This window comes from Balaenoptera borealis (genome assembly GCF_965194805.1).
Source record: "Balaenoptera borealis genome assembly, chromosome: 20".
NCBI classification, from domain to species: domain Eukaryota; kingdom Metazoa; phylum Chordata; class Mammalia; order Artiodactyla; family Balaenopteridae; genus Balaenoptera; species Balaenoptera borealis.
In genome coordinates this window covers 44,137,585-44,151,937 of record NC_138879.1, presented here as the reverse complement: position 1 = coordinate 44,151,937, position 14,353 = coordinate 44,137,585, and the positions used below count along the sequence as shown (strand labels likewise).

Below are 14,353 nucleotides of genomic sequence, written 5' to 3'. Positions count from 1 at the left end.
GTGAATAGAGTGACTCATTTGAAATAATGAAGCCTTTTCCTTTTAGATTATTTAATTTCGATACTGGCATGAACTTTCACTTATAATTTTAAAAAAATAGATGAAAACATTGCAAAAAGAAGAATCGTCTAATGTAGGAATCAATTTGCTTTTTAGGGACTCTAGTGCATGGGCGTGCCTGGGGTTAACAGTGTCTTGGGTATGGATATGGGTGTCTGTGTGTATCTATGTGCACGTTTGGATATGTGCCCATGGTTGAATTTCTGCATGTGTATGACATTTAGATCAGGCAGCTTCATCTCTCTGTGGTCTGTCTGCTGTGCATTGATTCCCAAATCAATTCCCAATGTTTTGCTCTTCGTATAGGTTTTATTGACTGACACCAATACTCAGTTCGTGGAGCAAACCATAGCTATAATGAAGAACTTACTAGATAATCATACTGAAGGCAGCTCTGAACATCTGGGGCAAGCTAGCATTGAAACAATGATGTTAAATCTGGTCAGGTAAGCATTCTACTGAAGTGTAGCAGACACACACTGGTATCGGTAGTTAGTAGTGAAATAATTTGCCATCCTTTTCTCTGTTGCACCCAAATTAGGGTGTAATAATAAGGTAATTAGAAGTTATATATGTTCTCATATAAAAAAAATGAAAATCTTATAGTTCTTATGGTTACATTTAATCATTTTACTTAGAGATGAAAGCATTTAGGAAATCTTCTCTTTTGTTTATATCGGATCTTTTTTTTTTTAATGCTTCTGTGTCTAGATATGTTCGTGTGCTTGGGAATATGGTCCATGCAATTCAAATAAAAACGAAACTGTGTCAGTTAGTGGAGGTAATGATGGCGAGGAGAGACGACCTCTCATTTTGTCAAGAGATGAAATTTAGGTGAGTTCTCAAAAAAGCAAAGTTAAGTCTTGTAAATCTTATTATGTTGAGTGAAGTACAGAAAAATAGTGGGCACCTGGTTATCATGGGAAGTGGGGAAGGTGAAAAAGGAGCATTTTATGTGTGTGTGTGTGTGTGTGTGTGTTTTTCTCTTCATATCTTTTCAAATTTCCCAAACCCTTGTGCCCATGACAGTGCTCCCTTTTTCTAAAATTATACTACACTTGAGCCAAGAATTTGATTTTGTATCCACATGGATACCATAGCTAAGGGCTGATGTGGTGGATCAGTACCCAGGTAGCTTATGTTTGTGCCCTTCTCACTGTTAAATTTGTAATAGCAGTATCTCTTTTATGAAATTGTCACGTTGCTTGGGTGATTTGGAAAATTACTTGAACTATTAAAAATTCTTATATGACTAAAAGTGTATGTGTGACTTTAAAAAAGCTGTGTCCTCTTTTCTTTTTCTCTGCCATTCTATAGGAATAAGATGGTAGAATACCTGACAGATTGGGTTATGGGAACATCAAACCAAGCGGCAGATGATGATGTAAAATGTCTTACAAGGTAAAAAACAAAAAAAGACCTTTAACTAAGTATTAGCAGGTTTACTCTAGGTGTTAGTACTACTTCATTATAGTTTGTATACATATATTTTATGTGTTTTGAAATTGTTTTTTGGGATATCAAGCTTTTGCATTTGAATTATATAAAGATATACTAATCTTTATTATTTCTTTTTCTTTTTAACTAAAAGACTTTCAGTAAAAACAAATGTGAGAGAGTGTTATGTTTGGAAAGTTTGTGTTGTCTGTTTAGGGAGGATGGTCTACAGTTGGAAAATAAGGTATATAAAACCTTAGATTGTTTTTATTTTTTGATTGGATAAAGATATTATTTGAGGAACTTAGTCGTTTTGAGTCTTTCTAAAATGTAATTGCTTAAGTTTGCTCTAATGATAAACACTTACTGCAATGTGTCAGAAGTATTTAAACATTATGAATTACACAAAAACCATTCACATATATTTCTTTGGCCAGCCTTGGTTCCATAGTATGTGCTTTGAATTTAAGGTAGTCATTTTGCCAAGATTACTTTGTAGAAAGTTATTATCGCCCTCTCCCCAACTTGAAATGTCTTGGCATTCTGGGCTCTGCATATTAACTCAGATTATTTAGGTTTTCGTAGTAATTTGTTTAATGAAATAGGTAGCTATTAAAGTTTGTGTCTGTTAGGAAGAAGTTTATTTGAGGGGAAGGTGGAGTGGAAGAACCTGAAAGATTTGTGGTCTTTAAACTTTTTTTTTCTTCAGAGATTTGGACCAGGCAAGCATGGAAGCAGTAGTTTCACTCCTGGCTGGTCTTCCGCTGCAGCCTGAGGAAGGAGATGGTGTGGACTTGATGGAAGCCAAATCACAGTTATTTCTTAAGTAAATTTCAGTCACCAAAAATACAAAGGAAAAAGCAAAGCTCCACACACAACAAAACAAAGTGTAACCAAAGTAGCAAATGATTATATTTAGAAAATGGACTTCAATTGCTTTGTTTTTATGGCCATCGGCCGCTGTCTCACAAAATATAACATGTGCTTGAAGCACTATTATCCATGATAGGGCTGGTATAGGAAGTCCTATACCAGAGCCACTCATGGGATGCACGTGTGTTTTGTGGTTTGTTTGTTTTTTCTTTTCTACTGAACACTCTGTATTTTTTTTTTCCACACACACACACTGTATTTTATTTTTACAAGAGATAAATAAACTGACACCAAGCATTGTAAATGGATGACCACAACAAAAGCAACAATGATTGCAATTACCAAACACGAAACACACTCATACTATGTCATAATATTGACATTCAGTCCAGTAATCCAGTGTTTTGTGGTTTTTAAAGAAAATAATTTGATTGGTGAATTTTTAAAAATTAATTAATTAATTTATTTTTGGCTGCATTGGGTCTTGGTTGCTGGGCGTGGGCTTTTTCTAGTTGTGGCGAGTGGGGACTACTCTTCGTTGCAGTGTGCGGGCTTCTCGTTGTGGTGGCTTCTCTTGTTGTGGAGCATGGGCTCTAGGCGTGTGGGCTTCAGTAGTTGTGGCACGTGGGCTCAGTAGTTGTGGCTCGCAGGCTCTAGAGTGCAGGCTCAGTAGTTGTGGCGCACAGGCTTAGTTGCTCTGCGGTATGTGGGATCTTCCCGGACCAGGGCTCGAACCTGTGTCCCCTGCATTGGCAGGCGGATTCTTAACCACAGCGCCACCAGGGAAGTCCGATTGGTGAATTTTTATTGACAGTAAAACCCAGATCACCTCCTTACGTCATTTAAAACATTATTGTCTAAACTGTTTGGACCACTAATTTTTATATTCTAAACATTAAAAGTGATGCATTTACCAGGAAACACTGCATCTATTTGGTGTTTATATTATGAAATATGTACTGAGCTTTGTCAGGATAAAATCATATTCAACACAAAACACTTCATAATGAGCCATGCTGGCTGATTACCCCAAGACTGGAGAGAAGCAGATACCCAGAGCCACTCATGTGATGCAGATGTGATGGTTTCAGAATGTCTGATTAGCTGTCTGGTTGATGCGGCCTTCACTGGGTAAGGGTCAGTCTTTTTATTTCTCAGGTATTTCACATTGTTTATGAACCTTTTGAATGACTGTAGTGAAGTTGAAGATGAAAATGCACAAACAGGTGGCAGGAAACGTGGCATGTCTCGGAGGCTGGCATCACTGAGGCACTGTACAGTCCTGGCAATGTCAAACTTACTCAATGCTAACGTGGACAGTGGCCTCATGCACTCCATAGGTGAGATAAAATGAAAGCTTCATTTAGAAATTTAAAACCTAGAGAACTGGCATGTAAGACAAGTGGAATTACTTCAGAAAGACCATGTTAGTAAATTTGCATCTGTCTGTCCATATCAGGTTTAGGTTATCACAAAGATCTCCAGACAAGAGCTACATTTATGGAAGTTCTGACAAAAATCCTTCAACAAGGCACAGAATTTGACACACTTGCAGAAACGGTGTTGGCAGATCGTTTTGAGAGACTGGTGGAGTTGGTCACAATGATGGGTGATCAAGGAGAGCTCCCAATAGCTATGGCTCTGGCCAATGTGGTCCCTTGTTCTCAGTGGGTAAGTTCATTGAGTAAGAGCAGAAGAGCAGTGCCTGGCACATAGCAGATGCTTCAAAATTCATTCATTCAATGAATTTTTTTAAGTTGAAGTATAGTTGATTGACAATGTTTCAGGTGTACAGCAAAGTGATTGAGTCATGTATATATATTCTTTTTAAGATTCTTTTCCATTATAGGTTATTAAAAGATACTGGATATAGTTCCCTGTGCTATACAGTAGGTCCTTGTTTATCTGTTTTCTGTATAGTAGTGTGTATCAATGAATTGAATTAATTGCTAAAACTTTTAGAGCTGGAAGAAACTTCAGATATTATTTGAGTGATTTTCAGCTGTGGAAAGTGGTTGGCTCTTCTAGCCCTCACTAGATTTCTTAAATATGAGGATCTTATTTCACATATTTAAAGTAAAACTCAAACTCCTTACCTGACCCACTGAAAAATTCCATTTGAACACTCATCAAAAGAAAATTAAAACCCCTGATCTGGTCTGGTGTCTTCATATATTAAATGAGATAATTAGGGTCAAATCTCATATATAGTTGTTTAGTAATGGTAGAACTAGAATTCAAGGCTTATGCCTGTTTACTATTGATATATCTCTAGTTCACAACTCTTTTTTTCTGTAATGCGTTATACAATTTTTAAAAAATTTAACCACTCTTATTTGCATTTGAAATTGTGACATTGCTTGTTTTAAATACAGAAGACATAATATGGCTATTTGGCATCTCTTAATAAAAAATTTCCTAGAACCATATCATTTTTGGTAACATATGCTAAACATTTGAGAAAGGTTGTCCCTTTCCATGTTATAAAGCTGTTTAGTTTATACTGTACAGAAAATGATTTCATTTCATTTCATTTTAGTAAATTATATCTAATTTATAATTATATCTATAATTATATCTAATTATATCTAATCTGTTGTTGCCTGTAGATGTGTGTCTGCTTAAAAGCTGTAGGATCTTATTCTTCATACTTACAGTGAAACTCAAACTCTTTACCCTGGTCTACAAGGCTCTACCCAGCCTGGGCCCTGCCTTATCTCTGACATCATCTTATGCCATTTTCCTTCTTGTTCACCAGACTGAAACCACGCTGGCCATCAAACATGTTAGGCTTATTTCTACCCTTGAGCACCCTTGCTGCTGCTGCCGCCTAGAATACTTATTCCCTGGTCTCTTGTTATTCACGTTTCAAGTCAGATATCACTTTCCTAGTGAGGTCTTTTCTGGCCATCCAATCAAAACCACACCCCCAGTCATTTTATTCCATTCCTTGTTATATTTTCTTTGCAGCAGTTATTTACTATGTGAAATTATCTTGTTTATTTGATTGCTTGGTCTCATTCCACCACAATGTGAGCTACATGAGAGCAGACTGTGTCTATGTTGTTTACTGCTGTAGTTCCAGGTCTTGAAGTACAGCCTGGCATATAACAATGACTCAGTAAGTAATTGTTTAATGAATGAAGATGGAATCCTGCTTGTAGCTAGGGAGTTAGAAAAAGGAAATTGTTGAAATCCTCTTGAAGCCTAACATTAGTTCACGAATCTTCATATATTTTGAAAATGGATATTCTGAGTTACCTTTTAGCACCTACCTATAATTAGCGCTAAAAATTATCAGTAATTTTTTCAATAAAATAGAATTAGTTAAGTCCAAGAGGCTTTAATCATTTTGTTTTCTTTCAGTAAATCATTTCTTATGTGTTTTATACTAACTGACTTTTTTTTTAGAGAAGGACTTTTATATTAGGCCAGATCTATTCGAACTGTATCTAAACAAAATACAAGATAACTTTAAAAATTTTAAGTCTATTTTGTAAATTTAAATTCTGGTGCTTATATGAAAATTCAACTATCATTTATAAAGCCAGACACTTTTAAAAAATGCAAAAATACAAAACAACACTACTCTTCACAGATTTTTGTTGTTGTTTTGGAAAATATAATTATTTTTCCAAAAAATATTGTTTATGCTAACATATTATGGATTTATGATGTTATTTTTATTATGTTATTCTTAAATAAATTAAAATACTATAAAAAATAAATAAATAAATTCTGGTGCTTAAAGTTTTCAGAATTTTGCAGGGGAGGGATTAGAGTGGAAAAAACTAGCACAGCAGTCTAAAAATAGTTTTATTTTGTAACTGACTTATCTCTCTTAATTATACTTGGCTTTAAAGTGGAGGATAGAATTTTTATATCTAGTCAATTATGTAGTGTGTAACTGTAGGAAGTATAGCAGAGTATTGGGTCGTATTTGGCTTCAGTTATCTGTGGTTAGGATTGTTAAATTTTTTCCTTTACTCGAATAACAGATTATAATAATCCTGGGACCAGACAAGAATTAGAGGAGCTACAGGCCATGATCCTGGCTTTGTTGTCACTGATTGAAGTTTGGGCCATCTTATTATGGTTACCCCTGTTCTCTCTAAATCTCTTCCCAACATGCATGGTTAAACAGTGATTTACTATCACATTCATTTTTCTCGAGTGTACCAAAAGATACTTTACTGTGGGGAATTATGAGGCTTATCATTTAGGAACTAGATGCAAATTAGCCACCCATCCCCACTTTGTATGTAAATCTGGCTTATCTTTTGGTTCTGAATGCACAGCCTAGGTCTTTTTCCTGACTTGCTGAAAATCCTGTAGTTTTTCCATTTTTGTTGTTTCTTGCCTAGCCCGTGTTCAGTGTTCATTGAGTTTCCCTGACCGTATGAGAAGAGAGTAGAGCTCTGTGGTCACCGAAGTCTTATTCGCCCTCATTGATTTTCTAAGAAAATGATCTGTGCATATCAAATTCTTTGCCATCATCTTCTATTTCTGTTTTCTTTTATTTTGTCATAGAATTTGAACTGAATCCTAGATTTTTTTTGTCTTCTGGTAAAGCCTTGGCCTCTCTTACCTTTTATCATTTAATCCTTAGAGTTAGCAGCTACTGTAGGTGTATAGAAATAGTCATCTGTCATAGACAGATATACACAGATAAATCCCAGGGGAAAACTTAATCAGTCACCATATACCTCAGTTCAGCAGGTGGTTTATCAGCTTTGGATTTGCCTTTCAGTTTTCTGCTTAAGGAAAAATGGAACTGTTTACACTGACACAATTTTATTTTGTTCCCAGGATGAACTAGCTCGAGTTCTAGTGACTCTATTTGACTCTCGGCATTTACTCTACCAACTGCTCTGGAACATGTTTTCTAAGGAAGTAGAATTGGCAGACTCCATGCAGACTCTTTTCCGAGGCAACAGCTTGGCCAGTAAAATAATGACCTTCTGTTTCAAGGTTTCTATCCATTTATCTTTTTTTTTTTTTTTTTTGGTGCCAGAGGTATGCCAAACAGTGATTATGTACAGACTGTACAGAGCAGAATGTCTTCTTTAATGCAAGATATTTGGAGCAGGCATAATAAATTCCTACTTGTGTATTTCTTTAGGTATATGGTGCTACCTACCTACAGAAACTCCTGGATCCTTTATTACGGATTGTGATCACATCCTCTGATTGGCAGCATGTTAGCTTTGAAGTAGATCCTACCAGGTGTGTCATCCTCTCATCTGCAACAGCTCTCCATTTTTTCATTTCCACTACATGAGGCAAGGCCCTCATAATTTCTCCCCTTGATTCTTAAGATTAGTCTTTAATTATAAAAGTTACACACAAATACATTTTTCTTTTCTTTTTTTTTTAATATTTATTTATTTGGTTGCGCTGGGTCTTAGTTGCAGCAGGCAGGCTCCCTAGTTGGGGCTTGCGGGCTCCTTAGTTGCAGCATGCATGTGGGATCTAGTTCCCTGACCAGGGATCAAACCCGGGCCCCCGGCACTGGGAGCACGGAGTCCCAACCACTGCACAACCAGGGAAGTCCCTCAAATACATTTTTCTTAAAGAAAGTTACAAATAACATTAAAGGTGTCTTTGACTATCACCTCTAGAGACATAGCACTGTTACTAGTTAGGCTGTTCTTCTGTTCTTTTTTCAATCTATTTGCATATACATATTTCTAGTGGTAGAAACTATATTATAATGTGGGCACTTAATATAAATGGTAAGATATTATCAATATATACATGTTTTTGCAACTTTTTTTTTTTTAACATAATCCTGTATCTTAGATCATTCTTTGTCAGTATAGAAGGATAATGAATCTGATTCTTTTTAACTGCTGCATAATATTTTGTGGTTTGGCAATATCATAATTTATTTAGCCAATGCCATATCGATCCCATTGACTTTTTAATTAATTAATTAATTAATTAATATTTGGCTGCATTGGGTCTTTGTTGCTGCGTGCGGGCTTTCTCTACCTGTGGCGAGCGGGGGCTACTCTTCGTTGCGGCACATGGACTCTAGGCACGCAGGCTTCAGTGGTTGCGGCACGTGCGTGGGCTTAGTTGCTCCGTGGCATGCGGGATCTTCCCGGACCAGGGCTTGAACCCATGTCCTCTGCATTGGCAGGCAGATTCTTAATCACCGTGCCACCTGGGAAGTCCCAATCCCATTGACTTTTGTAGTAACTTTCTAATTATTGTCCTAGCATTATCTTTTTATTTGCAGATCATTTACTGCAGGAATTATTCTGAAACCTAAAATTTTTTGTCACTTTTTTTCTTAGAAACCATCAGTTGTTCCCCATTGACTGCAAGAAAAAAACTCATCTGACTATAATCCACATCACTACTTGTCATTCTTTCATGTGATCTCTGTACTTTAACTCCAGTGAAATATGCGCATGTTGTACATTTTTAAAGTGGCTTGACAACGTGGGGTTCATTGGGATTAGAGTTGCCTAATAAGTAATACCCATTTTCCCCTCGCCAAGTTCAAAACCAAAAGGTCAGAGGGAGGGAGGGATGGGAGGGAAGCACGCAGGAATCAGCTATCTCCTTTATTTCTGATAAAAATGATTAAAGAGTGGGGCTTTAGATCCTGTGGGCATATAGTATAGGCTTGCTAATACATCACCTTGAATTGGAATCATCTTCCCCATCCCTTGCACAGCTGGGTAAACTACAGGCTTCCATCACAGGGACTGGCAAGCTTTTTATCACAAGTGGAGAGAAGACCAGATTATGTCTTTTCTGCAGGCAGACATATCTAGAATGGAGAGGATGGCACTGAACTGAGCATGCTTGACTCTGTTTTTTTTTAATCTATCTCGCTCTTCCTCCTATAATGAGGATTGACTTAGGAGAAGGGAAAGAGGCCAAGGGGTAATGTAAGGTGCATTATAAAAACCACCATCTCCATGAAGCTTTCTACCTGTCCCCATGGTATCTGGCTTATAGCTGGCATTTCATAAATATTTGTTGAATGAAATTTTAAACACTTATGCTTGCTTTTTCTAAGCCACATCTCTTGTCTTTCAGTTAGGACCTTAACATTATTTTATTTTTTATTTTCAAGTTCAGAGCTTCTTGATGGTTTCTCTTCCTAAATAATTTTATTTGGCAACTTCGTATCAGTTATTTTTGGCTCTGCCTTTGCTGAAGTATCAACTGTAATATCTAATCAGAACTCTGGCACCTAAATTAACCAGTTATTGTTAAAATGGTTAAAAAGTTGTAGTTTAAAACTTAAAAGCAACATTCTTTTAATGTCATCTTGTATTTTGTTACCATTTAGCAATTTCACTTTCTAAAGGGTAAAAATTACTTAGAGAGTGAACTACTGCCTGAAAGAAATCTACTGTACTAAGTACTTTGGTACAGAGAAGGAAACTAGATGACAAACTTCCTATATTCAGGTTACTTAAAATCAAGTTGATGTCTTTTCTGACATGTAGAGGGCTTGGAAGTTGACACTGCTATGTTCACAACAAGAAAAAGCTGAAAACAGAAAATCAGCAACTCTTCTTAGATTCATCAGAGAATTGAAGGGCACCCCCCCCCAAAAAAAAGGGGAAAAACTGGCGTGACAGCCAAATTCAGAGAATCCCAGCTTACAGGGAGAAACAGCTGCTGGAGTCAGTAACTGGTAGGAACACTTAGGCTGTAATAGACAACTTGCTGGAGGTTGAGCGTGGATTAGCTTGAGAATGAAAGCTCCTGGGGGCCCTGTGTCAGGGGTACCCCCACACTTCTGTGAGTTTGACCTCTAGAAACCCTACCAGGTTCTCATGGTGAGGATGGAAGAAAAGTCCCCTTGCACTCTGGGCAGGGGAAGGGGAAAAGTAACCATTTTGTAATATGCGCATAGTGTTCTGTTCTCCCTTACAAAGGCCTGCCTTTAAGGGAAACTATCAGAGCCTTATCTGACCTGGAGGATGGGCAGTTACCCAACTTCAGCCTCCTCTAGCCTTCCTGACTCACATAAGGGGAGAAAAAAGCCTAAGAAATTCTTCTGAAGGTCACAGCCCAGCCACTCTGGCCCAATAAAACAATGGAGATATAAGCATAAGATTATAGACTGCTTCCCTTCCCCAGTACCTCACTACTACATCAACAGGACTCCAGTGTATTAAAAGTGGGTTACAACCGAGAGCTTCAACACAGAGACTCTAAGAAGAAATTCCTAGGGAAAACTAGGGAATCCCAGACAACTAGGTAGACAAAAACAAGGACACTGGAAGAAATTGACACCTATAGCTACAGCAAACATTAAACACAACCTAAGTCCTAGCCAGATTAACATATAACCTTACACTAAAGACCTCTTTGTTTCTGTTCCTGCTACCCATTATGTCTTAGGTCTTTCAACAAAAAAACTACAAAGCTTGCTAAAAAGCAATAAAAATCGCAGTCTCAAGAGACAAAGCAAGCATCAGAACTAGACTCAGATGTGACAGATTTTGGAATTATCAGACAAGGATTAAAATAACTATAATTAATATGTTAAGGGCTCTATGGAAAAAAAGTGGACAACCTGCAAGAACCGGTGGGTGATTTAAACAGAGATGGAAACTCTAAGAAAGAATCAAAAGGAAATGCTAGAAATCAAAAACATCGTAACAGAAAGGAAAAATGCCTTTGGATGGGCTTACCAGTAGACTGGACACAAATGGGAAAAGAATTAGTGAACTTGAAGATATGCCAATAGAAATTTCCAAAACTGAAATGCAAAGAAAAAGAAAAACTAAATGGAAATGAAAGTACATCTTATCAGAATGTGTGGAATGTAGTGAAATGTAGTATTTACAGCATTAAATGCATGTATTAGAAAAGAAGAACAATCTAAAATGAATGGCCTAAACTTTCACCTTAGAAAATTAGAGAAAGTTCAGTATAAACCTAAAGCAAGCAGAAGGAAAGAAATAAAAATTAGAAATCAATGAAATTAAAAACAGAAAAACAATAGGATAAAAAAACAAAAACAAAAGCTGATTGAAAATCAAAGGGAAAAATTTTTGTACACACAAACACTTAATTGAACACAAAGCTTCATTATAGATCAGAATTAATGGAATAGCCAATAAGTTATCATTGGCATGTGGGAGGCAGGAGGGATAGGTGTATTAGAGGGACATCTGAAACAGACCAGCAGCACACCTGCTGCTGTGTTGACTCATTAAGAAAAAGTTCCCACAAAGTAGACAAGAACTGTCAAGGTTTCTAGGAATCTCTTCTAGCCCTGTTAAATATATTGTTAATCTTTTCTTTCATACGCAAAGCTTCTATGCCCTCCATATCTCAGATTTGAGTTACTATTGTAGCTTCTTAAGTGATCTCCCTGCATAAAGCCCCCATTTTTAGACCAATCTCTTTTTAGTTCCCCATATATCCCAAGTTCATCTTCTGCCTCTGACTTCTCGGCAACCAGTTGCCATGTGAATTAATCGTGTCTATCTCTGGTTTGCTATTTTGTCTTTTATATCCTTGAATAATTGTACTCATTGCTTAGTGTGTACTTGTCTCCCCTCTTTGAGAAGTTCAAAGGCCAATTATTGTTGAGTCCTCAGCACCTGGCATTAAGATGGCAAATAGTAGACGCATGATAAATGTTTATCGGATTGAATTGTGTGCTTGTCCTGCCTTCTTCTTTCTGAAATGCCCTTACTTCTTTTTGCCTATGCAGATTCTTTCCCTCCTTTAGAACTCACCTAGTCCATGAAATCTTTCCTGCCTGTCGTCTACATTAATTTCCAAACTCTTACTGTATCCATATGCTGCACCACATGGTGAGCTGCAAGGAATCTGGAGTGTCCCCAACTTTTATGTAATATGTAAATTAGTATAGAAAGAAAATTACTAGTTAAGAGATTGAAAACAAGTATTTATTCAATAATTGTTTTGGTAAGGTACTATGCTAGTTTTTAAGGGGTCAAAGATGACTACATCCTTCAAGGATCTTACAGTTTAGTAGGGGAGATAAGACATATAACAAGTAGTTAAGTAGTGACTTTCATAGGGAATGTGTTTTGAGAGTTCAATTGGGCAGCTCAAGTAAAGGTTTGTGGGTCTGAGAGCCACTGGGTAAAATTTAAACCCCATAAAGGAGGCATTGTAATTATTCCTGTCTTATTGATGGAAAAAATGAGGCTCAGAGAAGTTGAGTATCTTGACCAAGGTCATAATGGTCAATAAGTGGTAAAGCTGAAATTTAAACCTAGTGAGTCTGCCTTCTGAATATCTGCCTTTAATCACAGCACCAAGACTTTAGAATCATACAGAAGAGGGGCTGCCCTGGCGGTCCAGTGGTTAAGACTCCGTGCTTCTACTGCAGGGGGCGCGGGTTCGATCCCTGGTCAGGGAACTAAGATCCTGCAGGCTGTGCAGCACGGCCAAATAAATAAATAAATAAATACCTTTAAAAAAAAGGAATCATACAGACGAATTAGCAACAGTAATTGAATGTGGGGAATAATGGAATACTGCGGGCAAAGACGACATCAGAGGTCACCTGAATGACATGATTGAAGCAGTAATGGTGCCATTGACAACATGGGGAGCACAGGATGAGACATACAAGTAGGAGGAAAAAAAATCAGCTGATTTTGAACAAACTGAGTTTTAGGTACTGGCAAGAGGGACACCTAGCAGTTAGAGATATTAAACTGGATATGAAGGGCAGTTGAAAATAGGGCCTGAATGGCCACAAAATATTGAAAGCATGTCTAACTTTACTGAAGTCATGGAAATAAAAGTTAAAAATGTGAGATGCACTCTCCTACCTACTAGATGGACAAAGGAATAAAAATCATATACTAAATTTGTGAAAATATAGGGGGAGCAGAATTTTTATACACAGTTCTGAAAATTGCCTTTTTTATAGTTGGTTTGTTTAAATCAGGTTCCCAGCAAAGTCCAAACGTTGCATTTGGCTGAATGTCTCTTAAGGAGTCTCTTTTAAGGAGTATGTCTGTTTGTTTGTTTGTTTGTTTTTAATTGGTTTTGCTTTTTTTCTTTTTCCTCTCGATAGGTTAGAACAGTCAGAGAGCCTTGAGGAAAACCAGCGGAACCTCCTTCAGATGACCGAAAAGTTCTTCCATGCCATCATCAGTTCCTCCTCCGAATTTCCCCCTCAGCTACGAAGTGTGTGCCACTGTTTGTACCAGGTATGCTTAAGGTTAGAGATTACCATTATTAATCCACAGCTAAATTTAAAAGAATGCTTTACCAAAGAGGGATTTAGCTGCTAATAGTGGGTGGTTGATAATACTGAATCAATTTGGATGAATAATGCATTAAGAATTGTTTAAATTGGCTTTAAAAATATGAAGTAGTTTAAGGGGGTACTTTAAAAATAATAAATTTTCCTTGCGTTGAGAACAAGCTTAAAATGCACCAGATCTACTGGATATAATAGATGTGATTGAAATGAGATATATTATGGAATTTTTGTTGTTGTTTTTATCTTGTACCAAAATAGGGTCTTTCACATATGAGGCTGGTCTACTCCTTGCTCTTTGTGTTGTGAAATGCTTGATCCATAATTTTGATTTTTTCATTAAGCTCTCTTGTGTTTGTGTCAGGTTTTGCCAGGACAGGCTGATGTTTATTTTATGTAGAATGCTACTTATAAAATATATTGCATCATCATTCACGTCAAATTATTAGACTTTCCAACACTAGAACTGCAAGTAATGCTTCTGAGTTCAGATGTCCACAGTCATCCCCTCCTTGCTAAGGAAATTGCATCTGTGTTCTTTTATGGCTTCCACTGTGTTTTTGATCGGCATATGCAGTTTCAGAAATGATTTGATCACTCCAAGGGAGATTAGTGCAAATCCACATTAGCCTGTTAAAACTGTGATTCTGGAAGAAACATTAGTGGGTCTGGAGTTTGGGACAGGGGCAGGTATAGGGGAAAAAATTTATGCATTTATCAAAACCCATGCCTTTTGTGTCTTTTTCTTTG

At 37.0% G+C, this 14,353-nt stretch overlaps 1 protein-coding gene across 9 annotated transcripts in view; it reads left to right on the top strand.

Annotated features, from left to right (window-relative positions):
• NF1 (neurofibromin 1) overlaps nucleotides 1-14,353 on the top strand; it is a 260,230-nt gene that overhangs the window by 129,486 nt on the left and 116,391 nt on the right. For all 9 annotated transcript variants that reach the window (XM_082371271.1, XM_082371274.1, XM_082371276.1 and 6 more), the window contains 9 exons: nucleotides 367-506; nucleotides 772-894; nucleotides 1,378-1,461; nucleotides 2,207-2,323; nucleotides 3,529-3,710; nucleotides 3,830-4,041; nucleotides 7,180-7,341; nucleotides 7,493-7,596; nucleotides 13,415-13,550. In XM_082371271.1, coding sequence (XP_082227397.1) covers nucleotides 367-506; nucleotides 772-894; nucleotides 1,378-1,461; nucleotides 2,207-2,323; nucleotides 3,529-3,710; nucleotides 3,830-4,041; nucleotides 7,180-7,341; nucleotides 7,493-7,596; nucleotides 13,415-13,550 — 1,260 coding nt within the window. The remainder of the gene's footprint in view (nucleotides 1-366; nucleotides 507-771; nucleotides 895-1,377; nucleotides 1,462-2,206; nucleotides 2,324-3,528; nucleotides 3,711-3,829; nucleotides 4,042-7,179; nucleotides 7,342-7,492; nucleotides 7,597-13,414; nucleotides 13,551-14,353) is intronic.